This window comes from Myotis daubentonii, chromosome 10 (assembly GCF_963259705.1).
Source record: "Myotis daubentonii chromosome 10, mMyoDau2.1, whole genome shotgun sequence".
Classification (NCBI taxonomy): domain Eukaryota; kingdom Metazoa; phylum Chordata; class Mammalia; order Chiroptera; family Vespertilionidae; genus Myotis; species Myotis daubentonii.
Window position 1 is genome coordinate 78,716,831 of NC_081849.1, and position 19,482 is coordinate 78,736,312.

The 19,482-nt window shown below is 55.7% G+C and overlaps 1 protein-coding gene across 9 annotated transcripts; it reads right to left on the reverse strand.

The window, feature by feature from the left end:
* Window positions 1–1,717: 1,717 nt before the first annotated feature.
* On the reverse strand, window positions 1,718–16,802 carry ZNF775 (zinc finger protein 775). 9 transcript variants are annotated; one of them, XM_059655779.1, is made up of 4 exons: window positions 16,683–16,785; window positions 9,662–10,378; window positions 9,050–9,109; window positions 1,718–7,387 (listed from the first exon to the last, which is right to left on the reverse strand). In XM_059655779.1, exons 3-4 carry the CDS (start codon window positions 9,066–9,068, stop codon window positions 5,814–5,816), a joined length of 1,593 nt encoding a protein of 530 aa, XP_059511762.1. In that variant the 5' UTR covers window positions 9,069–9,109; window positions 9,662–10,378; window positions 16,683–16,785; the 3' UTR covers window positions 1,718–5,813. The 9 variants fall into 9 exon arrangements, with proteins under 9 accessions (XP_059511762.1, XP_059511763.1, XP_059511755.1 ...); XM_059655780.1 differs by having other exon boundaries at window positions 9,662–9,713; window positions 16,683–16,764; XM_059655775.1 differs by having other exon boundaries at window positions 1,720–7,387; window positions 9,038–9,109.
* Between the last annotated feature and the right edge of the window lie 2,680 nt (window positions 16,803–19,482).

Sequence of the window (19,482 nt, forward strand, 5' to 3'; positions counted from 1 at the left end):
AGGGTGCTGGAGCTCCAATCATAGGACAGCCACACCTCCCGGCTCCAGCTTTTGTTACCACTAGCTGTCATGTCTCTTGCAGGCTACAGGGGAAATGAGGACAGTTATAAATGACCAGGTTTTCCAAAGCAAAATCAATAATATACCTGAGGATGTAGCCCATCTTTTTAGCAGCATTTTCCAGGTAAGCTGTGCCAAAATGGGCAAGGAGCATAGCCTGGGGGGAGAGGGGAGCAGGCTGACAAGACCACCTGAAACTCATCCTGTCTCAGTGGGAATGCCGAAGGCCGAGGCTCCAGGAGGCTTCCCGTGTCTGCTCGGCCACTGCCTGATTTCCACTTTGTTTCTGTGATTTCATACACATGCACCTCCTCCCACATCTCCCCTCCGCCGTTCTCGCGTGCTCTGCTGCACACAATAGAATGGCGGCGTGGAAGCACTCTACGGCAGCCATACTCCTTCCTACAGGCAGGGCCGGTGGCCACCGTAGCAATCACCACCACCCTGCAAGGCTCGTGTGACAGCTGGACAAGTCCCTAACAAAGGCCTGGGCTGCACACAGGGTCCCAGAGAACAGATGGCCTGTGGTCCCCTTGTGGTATTGGTGCCCTGCACTGTACCCCCACCCTGCCCCCAGGAGCACACCAGATGGACAGCCATCACCCGTGTGCTCCCCTGGACAGCTCCAGACCGCTGCTCTCACAGATACCAGCCTGCTATCCTCCAGCTCCTGTTCTGCCTGCATCCCCAGGGCTTGCTCAGCTGGACAACCATCTCCCGTGACCAGCTCCTCCCATTTCCCTGGATTGGATGGTGATCCCTAACATCAGATTGGGATTCAGCACACTTTTGTGTGCCCACCAGGTTGTGAACTTCAAAGGGCACAGGCTGTGTTTTCAGCATCTTTGGATCACAAGTGCCCAGCATACAATAGGTCCTCAATCCAATGTCTGTTGAATGAATGAATGAATGAATGAATGAATGAATTTGTACAAGCAACACCTGAGAGCTGTGGCGGCCAGCTAGGGCGCTGATGCAGTGTAAGGAATGAGGAGCAGCAGGCAGAGCTGCCCCAGTCACAGCTTTGGGCTGGGAAACCCGCAGAGATCCAGCTGCAAATGTGGGGCTCTGGGTGCGAGGTCACATCTGCTCCAAAGTTCTCTTTCCTCTAGACTAAAACCCAAGACGTGACCTATGACATCCATTCAGCCACACCCTTGAACTTGCAGCGGGTCTACTTACCCCGGGGATGGTTCATTCCTTATGGGGACTGAGCTCTGTTGGGAGAAACCTTTCCACAGCACAACTCCCACTTCTGTAAACGCCGTGCAGGTAGCGAGAATGACAGTAATGTCACCACAGTAACGCCCATAGCTACCACTACGGAGTGCCTGCTGTGTGCTGGTCCATACAGAATGCTTTAAGTAGGTTACTTTCCCAAGTCTCACAGCTTAAATGGCAAACCCAGAATCTAGTCCCAGGACTATCTGACACCATCCACTATTCCCAACGACAAAAGAAAGCTCTTTCTAGATTTGGGTGGGGGGAGGGGGAAGGGGGAGAGAACATTTCTACTTCTCAATAGGAGCATAATTCCTAGAGCTATACTGTCTAGTAGCCACATGTGGCTATTTGGATTTAAATTGATTTAAATAAAATTTAAAATTCACTTCCTCAGCCACATTTTAAATTTTTCTTTTTTATTGATTTGAAAAAGAAAGAGAAAAAAACGTTAATTTGTTGTTTCACTTGGTTGTGCATTCACTGGTTGATTCTTGCATGTGCCCTGACCAGAGATAGAACCCAAAACCTTGGTGTATCGGGACAATGCTCCAATCCCTGAGCTACCCAGCCAGGGCATCACTAGCCACATGTTAAGTGATCAAGCACCACTGACTGAAGGCTCTGGCATCAGGCAGCAAACAGAGAACATTTTCATCATCCCAGAAAGTTCTGCTGGACTGGCTGGCCTAGCACCTCTCCCTCTAGATCTGAGTAACCTAGAGAAACCTTTCTGTCTTACCTCAGGGGACACACTACGGGACACCATGCATCTCCCTCTCTTCTCTGCTGTGATCCTGTCAGGGCAGTGATATGTGAAAAAATACTGGTCTCAGCCCCAATACTATTCCTCTTAACAAAAGGTCTAGGATATTTCTTTCCCAACCCCAGTGGCTTAAAAAAGAATAAATCTCAGTAGCATCCCTAACGTACACTAGGCACTCACTACCAAGTCCCCACTGGGCCTGCTCTCTCCCAGGTCAGTGCAGCTGCCCGCATCTGCCTTGGCCTCCAAGCCCTCTCTCCAAGGGGAAGCTCCCTGGGGCTGAGCAGTGGGGCACCAAACCCTGGCAAGGAGGTGACCACCTTACCGCTGACTGGAAGCTCACGGCACTTGCCAGAGCACAACCACTTTCCAAGGACCTAAGTCAAATTTCTAGCTCCCGGCCTGCTCCTAAGGGTGGAATACAAGGATTGTGCCTGCGGTTCTGGACCCCAGCTCCACCACGCTCACATGGCCTGCTGGAAGCTTGGCCACGGGTCCCCACCACAGACTTGCACTTGCCTGGCCATGGACAGGATATGTTCTTTACGATTTTTATGTTTTAAACAGGGTGGTTTTCTGTTCCCTTCAGCAACCCTTTGATCTCAGCGTGCTCCTGAGCATTTTGAATTATAAACCACTAGGATAGGCCTGACCTTCTTGTCTTTGATTTCATGGTGTGGCTCCTCCTAAATATTCTCTGACCCAGTGTTATTATTTGAAAATGAAAGGCAGTGGAAATTGAAGATGACAATGTCAGGCCTCCCTTGGAGAAGCCTGGGATTGTGACCGTGGAAGAGGGTTAGGGTCACTGGGGGCCGGGGACCTGCTGTCGATTTGCCACATGACCTGCTGGACAAGCCCCACAGTCCCCATCCCCCTTTCCTGCATCATTCCCTGCCCAGGTCACTGCCTGGTGGTGAGACTAAAGGAGAAGAACAAGAAAGCCTCACTAAGAGAGCTGGGGCTGGGACAACGTGTTCAAGAGCTGACCATATGGATTGTTCCAAATTGTGTGTGCATTACAGTGAGATTCTGTGAAGGTCAGGGAGCTTCTCAAGGGGAGACTGTGATTGCTATTGACTGAATCATGTCTCTCCTCTCGTCCCCCTCCCCCCAAAAAAATCCATATTTAAAGCCCTGCCCCCCAGTGTGATGGCATTTGGAGACAGGGCCTTTGGGAGACGGGTATGGATGAGGTCCTGAGTGTGGGCTGCTTGTGATGAGATTAGTGTCTCTATAAGACGAGGAAGAGACCAGAGCACTGCTTTGGGCCCTTCCTCCCTCCCCCCACCACCCACCACCATGTGAGGACCCAGAGAAAAGGTCGTCATCTGCAAGGCAGGAAGCTCTCACCAGGGACCAAATCTGCCAGCACCTTGACCTTGAACTTCCCAGCCTCCAGACTGCGTTGGGTAAGCCCCCAGTGGTATTTTATTATGGCAGCCCAAGCTGACTGATACAGTGGCTTATGCATCACAGCATCCCTGAAGTCTGACACAGTGCCTGTCACGCAGGAGGCTTGGTTAATGGGTCAATGTGTGCCATCCCCTGTCCTGGTCAACAGGTCATGCACCTCTGATGGGCTTGGCCCTATCCCCATTGTGACCCAAAGCACCCATTGGTGAGAGAATCCGTCACCTGGGGTCAGTGAGGAGGCATCCTCATGATTTTGCTTGGAGGGAAAAAGCTGTGATTAGGCCTCATTAACCCCAAGTCCTACCAATACAGCTGTCTGATTTGATCACTGAACACAAGCCACTTGTGGAAGATAACAAGCTATGGTACAGAAATTCCCCTGCCTGTCTCTGCCCTGCCCCTCAGGCACCTGCTTCCACGGGCTCCAGCGTTTCTGCAGGTCCGTCCTTGCAGACAGTCGCTCTTTAGGCATGGTATTCTAGGATGCCTTTCTGGAGCAGGTGGGCTCACTTGAGTTGGTATCCGGATTTGATAAGTGGCATAGAGGAAGAAGCAAAGGACTCGTGAGCCTTCCCCATGGTTAAGGTAGGTTTGGGGTTGTTGTTTTGTTTTTTATTGATTTCAGAGAGGAAGGGAGAGAGAGAAACATCAATGATGAGAATCGAGGATTGACTGCCTCCTGCACACCCCCTACTGGGGATCGAGCCTGCAACCCAGGCCTGTGTCCTGCCCAACACATGTGAACTACTGCTTCATAGGTCAATGCTCAATCACTGAGCCACACTGGCCAGGCTAAAGTGGGTTTTGATGAGATCCAAACCTACTGTCTGGGGGAGGAGCCAGGCAGGCATTACAGGGAGAAAGGGGAGCACTTAGGGCTGGTGTGGGTCAGAGAGGGGGCCTAGGAAAACCCTTCTGATTTGGCTTCTGCCTGGTCCTGAGAGCTGATTGAAGGATGGGCATACCCTGCATGGTCGTGAGATTTCACACAGCATGGTTTATGATCAAAGACTGGGACCACGAGTCAGAGCCCTGGCTGAACACTAACCATTACCAGCACTGTGCTCCCCAGGTAAGCTGAGTCCTCACCTCCACAGGTCTTTCTGTGATGCTACAATTAGAACTCCTGCCAGATGAAAGGGATTAAACAAAACCTGGGAAGAGGGGTAACCAGAAGCCAGGGTGAACACAGCCAGGTCCTGGAAAAGGAAACACATCTGTGAGTTCAGAGAACCCCACAAGCCCTGGGAGACAGGTACACATAGTTCATCCTCCTCCAGAATTAGCGAGGTCCCCTCTTTTTCCTCCCACCTATCCAACCCTAGCACCCCAACACCCACCCCTCTCTACAATTCCCTCCCCTCCTGTGGGAAAGTATAGTCCAAGCGACAGCTGGGCTGGAGCCCTGGGTTCGGCTTTGGGAAAGCATGAGGAGTGACTCTTGGGGGCTGCAGGTTGAGGGGAACATGTGGAAAGAGATGAATTGTATTGGAAGAGGGAAAGAGAATTGGGTGTGGGCAGGTGCTCTGCTCGTGGCCAAAGCTCCTTACCCTGGTCCTGGGACAAATGGTCCCTCAGAGCACACAGAGACCCGGAGATCAGAGATGGGAGATCAGGAAGGGAAGCTTAAGAAAGACAATGAGACCATGTGAGATGGCCAAGCCTTCATTTTCCTCTTCTGTAACGCTGCCATGATAAGGAGCCAAGTCAGTCATCCGCATGCCCCAGGCCCACGGAGTGGGAGCAGTAGGTTTGGCTCTTCCCTGCTGCAGGACCTTCCCAAGCCAGCGAACCTCGGCTGAGACCACACCCCTTGTGCCCCAGCCCCTGACCGTCTCCCCATTCCCGTCCTCGGGACAGGCGGGCCATAACAGCACCCTCGCAGTGGGACAATCACGGTTGAGGGCCACAGAACCACTCACCCCTTCCAAAACTATGTGTTGAATGGCCACGAAGTGCTGGGCGCCCCTCCCTCGCCTGCGTGTGGCAGGCGGCACTACCGCTGACCAGTCCGGACCAGGGCCATTTCACACCAGGGAGCCTCTCCCTCGGCCCCCAACAGGTGCCTGAGGGCTGGGGTCCCACCTGAGGAAGCTTACGGGGTTGGCCCTCAACCTGTCAGGGACACATCCCAGCTCCAGGGTGAGGAATGCCTGATCCCCCCTCCTCCCTCAGCCCACGGGGACCTTTTTGGGGTCTCCCTTTGGGATGCTTCTGGAATTCTGTTCTCAGGCCTTCAGAGCCTTGTGATAGGGTCTTACCCCCTGGGGTGCTAAAAGCCACCATTCTGGCCACTCCCCACAGGCACCCCCGCAAACACCCCCCGCGGGTCCCCTCGGGTCCAGGTGCACTAAAGCGCTTCGACCTTGACGCTGGGGGTGGGCGACAGGGTCTCCAGGTGCACGCGCTGGTGCTTGAGCAGGTGCTGCTTCTGGCTGAAGCTGCGCCCGCAGGCGGCGCACCGGTAGGGCCGCTCGCCCGTGTGGTTGCGCCGGTGCCGCGTCAGGTTGGGCTTCTGGCTGAAGCGGCGGCCGCACTCGGGGCACGGGTAGGGCCGCTCGCCCGTGTGGATGCGCCGGTGGACGGTGAGCGCCGACCACCACGCGAAGCTCTTGCCGCACTCGCTGCAGATGAACTGGCGCTGCTCCCCGGGCCCCACCAGGTCCTCCCGCGCTCCGCACCACCTCACGTCCGCGGGTCGCCGGGCCGATGGGGGGCTGTGCGGTGGCGCCGACCGGCCCTGGGGGACGTGGGCCTGCGGCTCGGGGCCCGGCGACCGGGCAGCGGCGGCGCCGGCGTGTGCGCGCTGGTGGGCCCGCAGCGCCGCGCGGCCGGGGCAGCTCTGGCCGCAGAGGGGGCAGCGCGCCGCCCGGGCGCCCGGCAGGTGCGTGCGCTGGTGCTTGAGCAGGTGCTGCTTCTGGCGGAAGCGGCGGCCGCAGTGCGGGCAGGGGTGCGGGCGCTCGCCCGTGTGGTTGCGCAGGTGCCGCGTCAGGTTGGGCTTCTGGCTGAAGCGGCGGCCGCACTCGGGGCACGGGTAGGGCCGCTCGCCCGTGTGGATGCGCCGGTGGATGTTCAGCGACGACCACCACGTGAAGCTCTTGCCGCACTCGCTGCAGATGAACTGGCGCTGCTCGCCGGGCCCCGTGGCGGCGGCGGCGGTCTGCGCCCCCACTTGGCGCCACCAGCCCTGGAAGAGCCCCAGCCAGGCCCACTCGGGGCGCCCCCGCGGCGGCCCCGGACGCAGTCGACGGCCCCCGCAGGCCGCGGACTCCCGGAGCAGCTCCCACAGCCCGGCGCGGGCGCCCTGGCGGTCCCGGGCGTGCGCGCGCTGGTGGATGCGGAGGCCCACCGGGTGGCGGAAGCAGCGCTCGCACTCGGGGCACGAGTAGGTGGCGGGCCGCGCATGGGTCTTCTGGTGTTTGAGCAGGTGCTGCTTCTGGCTGAAGCGCCTGGCGCACTCGGGGCAGCGGAAGGGCCGCTCGCCCGTGTGCTGCTGCTGGTGGCGCGCCAGGTTGGGCTTCTGGCTGAAGCTCTTGCCGCAGCTGCCGCACAGGTAAGGCTTCTCCCCGGTGTGGGTGCGCTGGTGGATCTTCAGGGACGACCACCAGCTGAACCTCTTCCCGCAGTCCAGACACACGAAATGACCCTCGCGGGCAGACAGAACGGGGCTCAGGGGGGCGGGGGCTGCCCCCGGAACCTGGCCTGCCAGCCCAGCATCCTGCTCAGTGGGAGGGGTCCACCTGGGACCCCCAGTCTCCTCCTGTCCCCCCAAGGATCGGGGTTTCCCCAAAGCCTGGCATGGTGGGAGGCCCAGGGGCTGCTGGAAAATGTTTTCCTTGTCCTTGGAAAGCGCGGCCGGCGGCGCCAGCGTCTGCAGCAGCCGCTCTGGCTTCTCTTGCTTGATCTTCATCACCAGCCGGTCTCCTGCCAGAAACAAAGGGACAGAGGACGGGGAGAGTCAGTCACTGCTCTGAGCTCTGAGGGAGACTTGCCTGGAGGACAGAGCAGGAGGGCAGAGCATAGCAGGAAATAAGACAGGGCAGAAGAATGCACAAGGAAGAGATTTTAAAGGGGAGAAGATGAAATGGGGAAAGGAGAAAGGAGACAGTAGGAGAAGGAAGGGCAGTAGGGCAAGGGCAGGGACAGGTTGGGGGTTGGAAAAGGACAAAGAGAAAGATGCAAAACAGGAAAGCTGGTCCTGGCCCGGAGCTCAGTGGTTAGAGCGCCAGCCTGTGCACCATGGGGTCGCAGGTTCGATTTTGATTAAGGGGAGGTACCTGGGTTGCAGGTCCAATCCCTACCCCAGGAACTAATCAATGTGTCTCTCTCATATTGATGTCTCACTCTCTCTTTCTCTCTCTCCTCTCTCTTCCCCTCTCCCCTCCCTTCCACTCTCTCTAAAACTCACTGGAAAAAAAATATCCTCAGCTGAGGATTAACAACAACAAAGAAAGGAGGGAAGCTAAGTGAAGCTGCTGTGCCAGGACACACCGGCTGCCCTCCTGCTCTGCCTGAGGCCCAGGAGACACAGAAACAGTTAAAGACACCCATCCAGTGAGATCTTCCCTGGAGAGCAAGCAGAACACGGCCAAGTTCAAACATCTTCTTTTCCAAAGGATCATGTGCTGGGAGTTTGCTAAGCGAGTCTGTGCCCAGTCCCTCAGTGGCTCATGTCACTGCCGGGCCCTCTCCAGGGTGGCAGCCATGGTGTGTGAGCACCTCACCTGCTGGGACCTTGGCCGTTTGCAACATCAGTTTTCTTCAACAAAATCAAAAACAAGAAAGTCAGCCGGAGAGGTCTCAGCACCAGAACAGGTGAGCCTGTCTCTGTACTAACCCTAGGCCGCTCTACTCCCGAGTCCCACACACAGGGCTGCTCAGGGCTACAGGGGCGCTTGGTTCCTCTGGCTCATGGACATCAGCCTGATGGAAAAGGTCTGCTACACACACTGAATACAGACTGTATGTTTCCATTATATGAAGTTCAAAAGCTGGCAGGACTGATGGATGAGTTAGAAGCCAGGATAACGGGCACTGTTTGGAAGGGGGCAGGAGGGACTTCTCATTCTGGCAATGGTCTCTTTCTTGATCTGGGTGCTGGTCACATGGGAGTGTTCACATCATAAGAATTTATAAAGCTCCTGAACTATGCACTTTTCTATGTGTTCCACTTCAATAAAAAGTTTACATTCAATTAAAAGTAGGTAAAATGAAACAGTTGCGAACAAGAGAGAAGCTACAGTAAACAACAGGTTCCAAAATATAAAAGACAAGAAAATAAATCCAGAGGAAGTAGGAGGGAGGAATTAACAAAGAAAATAGTACGTGTGTGTGCATGCCAGTGTCTCTGCATGTGTGTGTTCCCTTGCCTGGCAGGTTTTGAACCGCCCTTTGTCATTTTCTTAGCTCCTGTAATCTGTCTTTGTCCCATTGTTTGAAGACCTTCAATGTCCTGCAATTCGACACCTTCTAAGTGAGGGCAGCTTTGGAGGGACACGAAGACAAAGACGAAGACAGAAGACGTGCCAGGGAAGGAAGCCATGGTTGGCTCGCACCTTTCCATCTCTGTCTTACCTGTGCTGGCACCAGCCAGGCTGCTCTCCATCCCGGGGGACCCACGGCATCAGCACGGTGCCCCGACTCGGTCTGTGCATGAGATGGGAGAAAGGAAACAGAGTTGGCCTGTGGGACAGGGACAAAGGCTTTCCCAGTCCTCGTGCCACCTCACAGAATGCATTCCTTCTTTTCCAAGAGCTTTTCTGCCCATGACCTCGGCTGAAATGTGCAGGATTTTTTAAATTGCACACATACCTGCTAGGCAGGTAAAACAGGCATAATTCCCATTTTATGAAGAGGAACCTGAGGTCAGAGGGCCACTGACATGCCCCGAGTCACACAGGTGCTGAATGGTGGAGCAAGGCAAGATCCCAGGCCTTCTAGCTCCCAGACTAAAGCCTCAGGTCTAGGCTCTCAACTTCTGCAGGGCGGGGTATGAAGGACGCTGCAGGGGAGAAACTCAAATGAGTTAGTGGCCTGAGAGGTCTTGCAGACACCTGGGAAGGCAGAATTGTGCCTGTGAAACCACGGCCCTCCTCTCTCTAAGTCCCCGTCCATGTCCCAGCACAAACCCTCCCAAGGAGCACTCCGTGCAGAACGCACAGTCCAGCTGGGCTCCGTGTCCGCCAATCCGTGGCTCACCTGGTTGGTGAATGCTCCAGTTGTTAGAACATTTCCTGATGGTTCCTCGTGCCTGGAACATGATGGGGGACAGGTCATGCTGCTCAGAAGCCTCGGGCTTTGCGCTGGCTGCCCCTCTGCATGGGGTGCTCTGTCTCAGATCTTGGCATGGCCCCCCTCACCGCTTTTAGGGATCACCTCCTCAGCGCGGCCTTCCCTGGCACTCTGGGTAAAGTCACAAGCCTAACTCCACCTCGCATTCCTCCATGACACTGTGCCACCTGACATGGCACTTACTCTACTCCCCTTCATCTGGAGGACAGGAACTCTTGGTGCCCACGGAGGAAGGCCCGGGACCAGAGAACACCTGGCAGCGCTGTGGCGCTCAGAGGTGGACTGTGGGCAGCCTGTGGTTCATTCTCTCCACCAGGTACCGTGCACTGCCTCTGCTACAGACAGGATTCTGGCTTCACACGCCTGCTGCCCCGTAGACCCCACACTCCCAAAGAGCCCCACTGAGGACCTGCGGCTCTCAGACCAGCTCCAGCAGCTGCGACCATGGGGCTTTCCTGGCCATCAGCTGGACTTCCTCCAGGGCACCTCAGTCCAGCCACCCTCACAAGAAACCCTGTCTGATCTTGCTCCCTACCTGGGGCCCTCGAGAGGCCCCGAGGCCCCCCATCCTAAGGGTCTCCCTCTTCTCTCCCAGGTCCCCTTCCCAGGCTGGGAATCTGGACCCTGCCAAGAGAAGTGGGTGGGGGGTGGGGGAGATAAGGGTAAATATGAATCTAAAATACAGAGAAAACATTTTCCCCTCGTGCAAAAAGGGAGAAACCCCTCCCCTTTCCTTCAGAACATTTCTTTCGAAAACTTCTAAACACAGGTTCTCCTCTGTCTCTTTGAGATGTACATAAATCATTTCCAAGGCAAAATAAGCCTCTTGCCAGCTTTACAACCCACGACTGTCTCTCTCAGGGACCTGGAAACCATCTCTTTGAAATGTAAATATCAAGGGAGACAGGGCCCTGTCTCCCTGTCCCCATGGGAGGCTGGGACCCTAACCTGGGTGGACACCTGGCTCCCAGCTGCAAAACTACCTCCTGTCATAAAGGAATGAGAAGTGTGTTTTTCCTCTGGACAAAGGCAATTAACAAGCACCCCCATTCCCAGGTGAATCTGGGATGAACTCTGTGTGACAAAGGTCAAGTCCTCTCACCGGAGGACTAGTGACTGTACCTGGAGAACATGTGTGTAACAGACTGCACCTGCTGGGCTGTGTAACAGGTGAGATTTCTTTCTGTCTTTGCAATCTCCTGGTGGACTTCCTGTGATGTGCATCTCATTCTGGTGTGGTGATCATTCAATAATAAAAACAAAGACCCTAGCCGTTTGCTCAGTGGTTAGAAAAGCGGTTCTCAACCTGTGGGTCGCGACCCCTTTGGGGGTCAAATGACCCTTTCACAGGGGTCGCCTAAGACCATCGGAAAACACATATTGAATATATGACTACATATTGTTTTTGTGATTAATCACTATGCTTTAATTATGTTCAATTTGTAACAATGAAAATACATCCTGCATATCAGATATTTACATGATGATTCATAACAGTAGCAAAATTACAGTTATGAAGTAGCAACGAAAATAATTTTATGGTTGGGGTTCACCACCACATAAGGAACTGTATTTAAGGGTTGCGGCATTAGGAAGGTTGAGAACCACTGGGTTAGAGCGTCATCCCGCCCATAGAAGAAAGAGTCCAGGGTTCGATTTCCCGGTCAAGAGCATGTACTTTGGCTGCAGGTTCCCCAGCCCCTGCAACCAATCGATGTTTCTTTGTCTCTTTCTCCCCCTCCTCCCTTCCACTCTCTCTAGAAATCAATGGAAAAAATAGCCTTGGGTAAGGATTAAGCATAACAAAACAAACCTGCTGTTTCTCTCCTACTTTTGCGAGGAGATTTTCTGAGTTGGCGGGCGATTTTGTTTTTAATTCTATTTCCCCAGTAGGGTGTGCTCTGCACTCCTTCTGTGGTTTATAGACACCAAAATCTGCCTGTGGGGCAGAGAAAGGGGAGCCCGGAGCAGAGGCGAGGAAAGGCCCACCGCGGGGGCCCTGATACACCCCGTGTCCCACGGCCGGGGGAAGCCTCACCGATGCCCACCTAAAGAGGCTCAGGGCACTGGCGAATAGGGAGGCCACCGGAAGTCGACAGGGGGCAGGGCCAACTTCAGTATGAGGACAGAGGATGGGGCTTGGCCTTATTCACAAAACCCTAACAGGACACAAGAGGCCCCTTAGCCTAATCATATCAGTCCTACCTGACTGATTCTGTCTTCCAAGAGGTATCAAGATCTAAAAATCGCCTCAGTGGATAGAGCGTCAGCCTGGGGACTGAAGGGTCTCGGGTTCGATTCCAGTCAAGGGCGCATGCCCAGGTTGCGGATCGGTCCCCAGTAGGGGGCGTGCAGGAGTCAGCCGATCAATGATTCTCTCATCATTGATGTTTCTCTCCCTCTCCCTTCCTTTCTGAAATCAATAAAAATATGTATTTTTTAAAAATCGCCTTGGGTAAAAGAAAGACTTCAATTCTTAGTGAACAATTCACAGTGAATTAATTACCTCATCCCTGGGAACCCCTGGGCTTGTGGTCAGAGTAAGACAGAAGTGGACACGAAAGAAAGTGGACCCTCATGGGCCCCAGGGGAAGAAATAAGAATGAGAAGGCAGGGGTAGGAGGAGCACGGAGGGCAGGAATAGGGGTAGGCAGGCCGTGTCTTGGGGGCCCACCTCCACCTGTGTGCTCAGGTGGGACATCTGGAAAACAGGCAAGCAGGTATCCTGCAGACAAACCCTGAGCTAGCCAAACCCAGGAAAGTTCCTCCCCATGGCCACTTCCTTCCAGGTCGGCCAGGTCACCAGGTACACCCTGCCCCACCCCAAGCTGTGCCTTTTCCATCCTTCTCTCTTATTCTGCCACCCAACAGTCTCACGCCACCTGACGCATCAGCAGACCTGAGAGATGCCCAGGAACCCATCCAGCAGGCTGCCTAGCAAAACGCCCCAGCCAGAAAACAGGAGGCCATGGGGCCAGTCCGCCACCCCCACCAGTGCCCACTGAGTCTATGAAGGCCGCTTGGCCCTGGCCCCACACTCCAGTGACCTTTCCCGGGCAGCCCAACAAGTTGTGTGGAGAGTAGGTCTCAGGGCAGGGCCCTGAGCACCATCCCCTTCCCAGCCCCTGGCTCCAGGCCCAACCCTCCCTACGTGGGGTCGGGCTGCAGCTGGGACGTGAGTCCCCTCAGCTGGGGCAGCTGCCATGACAACTGCCAGACACACAAAGCGGGGATTGTGGCCTGTGGCAGGTGGTGAGGTCTGGGGCAGGGGAAGGTAACAAAGGAGCTTTGGTCTCAGCAGAAACTTGGGGGCGGGAAGGGGCGGACAGCAGCTGGGGGAGGAGAAGGGCCACAGTGCAGGGGCATGTCCAGGTCTCCCCCATCCGCCCACGCTCAGGCCCCTGGGACTTTCCCACCAGCCACGCACATCTCTCTTCACAGACGCAGGCCCCTGCTGGGGAGAAGTGGATCGCGCCTCGTGTGTCCTTTGTCCCGAGTAGAGCAGGGACTGGCCACGTGCCCTGCACCAGGAGCTGAGGCTTTGAGGGGTGGCCCAGCTCCTAGGCCAGTGGTTCTCAACCTCGGCTGCACATTAGAATCACCTGGGAATCTTTTTAAAATCCTGATTTCTGGGCCCCATTCTCCGGATTCCCAGGTGATTCTAATGTGCAGCCAAGGTTGAGAACCACTGGCCTAGGCCCTGCTCAGCCATGAGCCGTGACCCAGGGCTGCACCCATGTCCTCACTGTCTGCCATGCTCACTTATACCAACAATCCTGCCCCCACAGGAAACTGCAGGCAAGGAACAGGCGGGGGGAACCTTCCCCAGGTACCCCACCACATCAGGCTGGCCTCCCCGTGCCCCTTGGTCCATGCTTCCCTGCTTTCTCTTAATCACATCTCTCCCAGCCCTCAGCTGGCTTAACCCCACCTGGCCCTCCGTGCCTCGCCCACTCTAACCAGCCTCCTACCCTCTGCCTAGTCTGGCTGGCCCACTCTCTGCTAGCTGATTCCTCAGTGGAGGGGTGGGGGGGCTGAGAGCTTGGGATGGGGTTTGCTTCTTTAAAAATATATATATATGTTTTTATTGATTTCAGAGAGAGGAAGGGAGGGGGAGATAGAGACATTGGTGAGAAAGAAACTTCGATCGGCTGCCTCCGCACATCCCCTACTGGGGATCAAGCTTGCGACCTGGGCATGTGCCCTGACCAGGAAACGAACTGGAGACCTCCTGGTGCATGGGACGACACTCAACCAACAGCCACACCAGCCGGACTGGGGTTTGCTTCTGATTAGCCATGTGAACCAAGGCCAACTGCTTTTCTTCTCTGGGCCACAGTTTCCCCATCTGCAAATGCAAATGATGCTTGTCCCTAATGTACAGAATTGTTATATCAAATGGAAGGGACAGTTGAAAAGACTGAAAAATGTTCACAAGGTCCGAGATGACTTCTTTTTAGGTCACTGCAGTAGCCACATCTCCCGCCACACACTCCCCGCCTTGTAAGACCCATTTTAGTGACCTCAGTTTGGACCCGCCAGCCTTCCTTGGGAACCAAGTCCACGGACAGCCTGGGCAGCCAGTTCCCCAGGCCTCTCCACTTCCTGGAGGTCCCTGATTTGACCCCAGGCCCATTCTGTTGGCACCTCCTTGCAGGACTTTGCTGTGACTGTCCCACCCCCCACCTCCATGCCCCCACACCTGCCCCACACCCACGGCATCCCCACCCCAGTGTCCTTTTAAAAGAGAGAGCAGCACCCGTGTTCCTCCACCCGAAGTCCAGGACTTAGGAGCCTGCCAGGGCCTGGGACCTCCCATTACCTGATCTGAAGACCAGGGACAAAACCAACTGCTCACCACACTGAACAAGCGTCATTTTCATCTGGAAATCCTTTTCTAGTGTGTGCTGCATTTGAAGGTGCTTGGGAAAAGTAGGAAGTGTTTCCCTCTTGTAAGAGGAGGAGAGCGAGGCCCAGAGTTGACACGCTCTGACTCGAACAGGATTAGACGGCAGGTCTCCTCCTGCACACCCTGACCTCGCTCTCCCCTCCAGGCCACTCAGCACTAGGAAACCTTGGATTCCTCAGCTGACCTCTGTCCAGGGGCAGGTGCATGGGCCTGACCACCTCCGCCATGTTCTGCACTTGACCCCAGACCTCCCTTGCTTCCCCAGAGATGACCTCCTCCCGCCACGGCCTTAGCTCAGGCCTCACCGCTCTCTCCTGGACCCCATGCCTGTTTTGTAGCTTATCTTGCCCCTCCAGCCCACCTACCACCCAGCACTCAAAGCAATGTTACAACTGGGACATGTTTCTACTTTGCTCAAAACACTTCAATGGGTCCTCAACACCTTCGGGTTCAGCTAAAAATTTCTTGGTGAGACCATTTAAAATTGGCCTCTGCTCACTGCCTGAGGCTCCGCCTGCCCGCTGGCCCTCTCTGCAGCCCCTGACCCGGCCATGTCGTAGCATGCCGGTGACCAGTCCTGGAATACTGTTGCCCAACCCTTCCCTGCCCAGCCCGGATCAGGGATCACGGAGACCAGGAAGGTTTTGGGGTTTGTCAGGCTCAGTTAGGGGCCCTTCTCTGTTTGACCTGTGCATCCGCCCAGCTCAGCCCCATCCACATGGTACAGTAACATTTTGTCTGTCTCCACAAGACTAAACATCTTAACACAGAGACTATTTCTCTCTCCTCAGCACCCAGCACAAGGTCCCACATGCTGACAAACCATTGATAACAATTTTAATAAAGGAACATTTAAATAAAAGAAACTAATTCCAAAACAGATTACAGAGTCACAGAACCTTAGCGCTGAAAGACCCTCTAGTCCAGCGGTTCTCAACCTGTGGGTCGCGACCCCTTGGGGGGTCGAACGATCCTTTTACAGGGGTCACCTAAGACCATCGGAAAACACATATATAATTACATAGTTTTTGTGATGAATCACTATGCTTTAATGATGTTCAGTTTGTAACAATGAAAATACATCTGCATATCAGATATTTACATGACGATTCATAACAGTAGCAACATTACAGTTATGAAGTAGCAATGAAAGTAATTTTATGGTTGGGGGTCACCACAACATGAGGAACTGTATTAAAGGGTCGCGGCATTAGGAAGGTTGAGAACCACTGCTCTAGTCTTTTCATTTTACAGATAAACACAGGGACACCCCCCCCAAAAAAAAAAAAACAACAAAAACACAACAGCCTAAGCCTAGACGTTTTCCTGCCCTCTGCCATCTCATCCCCGCCCCCGCCCCCCCTCCCCGACCACACCCCACCCAGGCTCTGGCTGACCAAGACCCAGCTCCAGGCTCCATCCTGTCCAAAGGGCCATCGGGGCACCGTCTCATGTCCTCCACCTGCACCGGGGACAGCCCCAGCGCCCACCCACTCCCCACCCGCCCCCTGAGATTGGGGCCGCTGGGCCGCTTTCCTGGAATGGAGGTTTCAGGGAGACCCTCACACACCTCAGTTTCTGCAGTGCTCCCCTCACTGTCCTCACCCCGGCCCCAGCCCCCACCCTCCGATGGCTTATCAGGCACCGAGTGTCAGTGCGGCGAGCGCGGGGCTGCCGCCCCCCGAGCCCGGCCTCTCCGGGACAGTCCCGGCGCCGACCGTCGGGACAGCCCGCGCTCGCCACCCGGCTCCTCCCGCTGTCACCCGCCCCTCCGGCTCTCGGCCCGGCCGGCAGCCCCTCCCGCGCAGGCCCCGAGCCCGTCCCCACGGCTGCGTGGGAGCGGGCAGAGTTCGAGGCCGGAGCGGGGGGCTCAGGGGACCCCGAGGCCGCCTCCAGCCCGGGGTGGGTGGCGGCAGCGCGGGAGGAGAGCCCGGGCGCCGGCGCCGACGCGCGGCCTGAACCTCCGCACGCCCCTCCCGCCCTGACTCCGGGCTCGGAGGGCGGGACGGGAATAAATACCTTTGACTTTGAGGCTAAGGTTAACGGGAACTGCCACCCGGGGCGGCGTGGGCGCTGGGCGCCCGGCCCCGCCAGACCCGGCAGGGGGACGGGCGCGCGCCCCTGATTGGCTGGCGAGCCTGGCACCCCGGACCGCCCCGCCGCCTGATTGGATGGGCCGCTCAGATGACCGCCTCGGCCCTATCGGAGACGCCCGCGGGGCGGCCCTTTTGTTCTCCGGAACCAATAGGCGGGGTCGGCGGGCGGACCTCGCCTCCTTCGGCGCCGCCGGAGGCGCTGTGAACGCGCTGGGCGCGGGGCACCTGACCGGTGCCCTGGGCTTCACGGGGAGGACGGGCGGGGACGAGCCAGGCTCTGCCGGGCACCCTGCCCTGTCTCCCCGGGGCCCTCCCGCCAGGCCCCGAAGATCGCGCAGTGAAATCCACCCGGTCGGGCCGACGCTCCGGGCGCTAGGGGAACCCGCTCGGACGCTCACACTCGAGTGTGCATGTGCCGTGGCGGTGGTGCGGGCACCAGGCGTGAGCGCGATGTGCGTGTCTCGTGTGACGGGAGAGAAATCGCCCTCCGCACCCGCGCGGCCCTGCACGCCGTGGGCGCGACCAGCGGTCCCGAGGTCTCATTCAACCCAACCCCCGGCTGCGGGTGGAGGAAACAGCCATCTGGGATCGAGTGTCCCCGCTGCTTTGGAGGCGGGTCCAGGTGGCCAGGGAGGGTCTTCTGTTCCCGGGAACCTTCAGGAAGACTTTCCTCTCTTCCCCCCCGGACTGGAAGCGCTCCTTGGTGTCAAAATTCCTCACCGGGGGCCAGCCACGTCCGCTCCCACGGGCAGGTGCTCTCGGGAGCCGCTTAGAAACCGCCTTTGGGACGGAGGTTGCTACCAACAGGAACGGGGCGCTGAGACTTCCTGCAAACCCTCTAGTAATGGCAGCAGCTGCCTGCGAGGCATCTGCCACGGCCCAGCTGCTGTTTAGCCTCTCCGCACAATAGAAACCCCGACCAAGGTTCTAGCAAAGTCTGACCACAAACTGTGTGTGCATTTTTTACAAAAGACGCATTCTATCCCTGGATTTTGACTTACTCGTCTGTAAAAGAGTTGCACGCATACCTTGCTGGATTTTTGCAGGGCCCTAATTCAGGGGTGGGCAAACTTTTTGACTCGAGGGCCACAATGGGTTCTTAAACTGGACCGGAGGCCGGAACAAAAGCATGGATGGAGTGTTTGTGTGAACTAATATAAATTCAAAGTAAACATCATTACATAAAAGGGTACGGTCTTTTTTTTTTTTTTTTTTTTAGTTTTATTCATTTCAAACAGGCTGGATCTGGCCCACTGGCCGTAGTTTGCCCACGGCTGCAATTGGTTCTATCATCCATAAAAGCTTTTGTAAAGTAACCCCACACAGACGCCAGGCATCACTAGGCCAGGCCATCAACTCTGTAGAGTCTCATGCATCTCTTTATTTTCTAGAACACCTGGCGAAGGCTTGGGGATTCGTGTTCTAGTTCCATATCTGCCACTGGGTTCAAGTGGGACAGTCACACCACCCTCTGGGCCTGTTTCCTCCTCTACAGAGAGAGAGACTTCCTCCAGATTGACACTTCATGACCAAGGTTATCTAGAGGGTAGAAAGAATGAAGCACAGCGGGGTCCTCTTTCCATAAAGTAAAAAAGGAGGCTATATGTTCCTATCTGCAAATGCACAGAAAAGTGTTCTGGAAGGCGCTGCCCTCCAAGTCCCTACATGGAGTAAGATGTGGATTGGAGGGTGGAAGAGAGGGAATGACAGACTTCCACATGAAAAAAATGTATCTAAGTATATCTGCATTGTTTAATTTTGACAAGATAATTAAATAATCCTGTGATCGTGGAAGAAAGCAGAAACAGCCCGGGGCTCCTCAGAACAGAAGGGCAGCTCCTGTCAGCAGAGCGCGGACCATCCAACCCCGGCAGTTCCTGCTTCAAGACTGCTGGCAGCATGTGCCACGCTGAGCAAGGGCTTGGGGCCCACTGGGTCCCCTGCAGGACTCTAGGGGCAAGTTCGCTCTATCCTGCCCTACCAGCCCGCTCGAGGCTACTTCTGTGGCGGCTACTTCTGTGGCGTTCCCTGACCCTTGCTTGGCCCTCTTCTCACCACCTCTACCCAAAAGCAGTGGCCAGCAGAGCAGTAGAGGACTGTTGGTGCTCGTCTTCCCCACATACCAGGCGTTTTCTTTAAAGGTTACATTTTCAAAAAGTCAGAACCCCTGGTCAGATCCCCTCTCCCTCACCTTTTCTCTGACTCTTCCCTCCCCCCCCCCCCCCCCTAATAACCCTAGATGCCTGAGGACCTGTCTCCTGCTCCCTAACCTTCACTCCATCTATCTACTTACCTGATACTCCTCCTCCTTTCCCCCCCCTCCACCCCCACCATAGAGCACTGCTCCCTTCCCTTGAAGCCCTCAGCTTTCTTAAACATATTTAGGTGAGACTTTGACACAACGCCCCCAGGTTCTGAAAGCTAATTTGCCATCAACAGCACAGGCTTCTAAGTGGCCCCATAACCCCGTAAGCCAATGTGAAGCGTTGAAGCTGCCTGCTTCCTTCTCTTGGAGCCCCACGCACCCTCATGTCCATCTCTCTATACTCATTATTTGTGTACACATACATGTCCACCCCAAACTTAGGCCTTCTAAGGGGGAAAATTGGGGCTTATCTTTGTAAAGCCTGTTTCCACCCCAACATCAAGCACACAGTAGGCACTGGATACTTCTCTTCACCCAAAGCAGCAGCATCCTCCATGGCCATGGTCAAAGCACAGGT

What these genes read in the sequence shown, in the direction of transcription:
- ZNF775 (XM_059655772.1), bottom strand. Translation starts at nt 9,722, where the DNA reads ATGTTCCAGGCACGAGGAACCATCAGGAAATGTTCTAACAACTGGAGC. An exon ending in CTGGAGCATTCACCAACCAG is followed by an intron (nt 7,388 to 9,661) that starts GTGAGCCACGGA and finishes TGTTTCTGGCAG; the next exon opens with GAGACCGGCTGGTGATGAAG.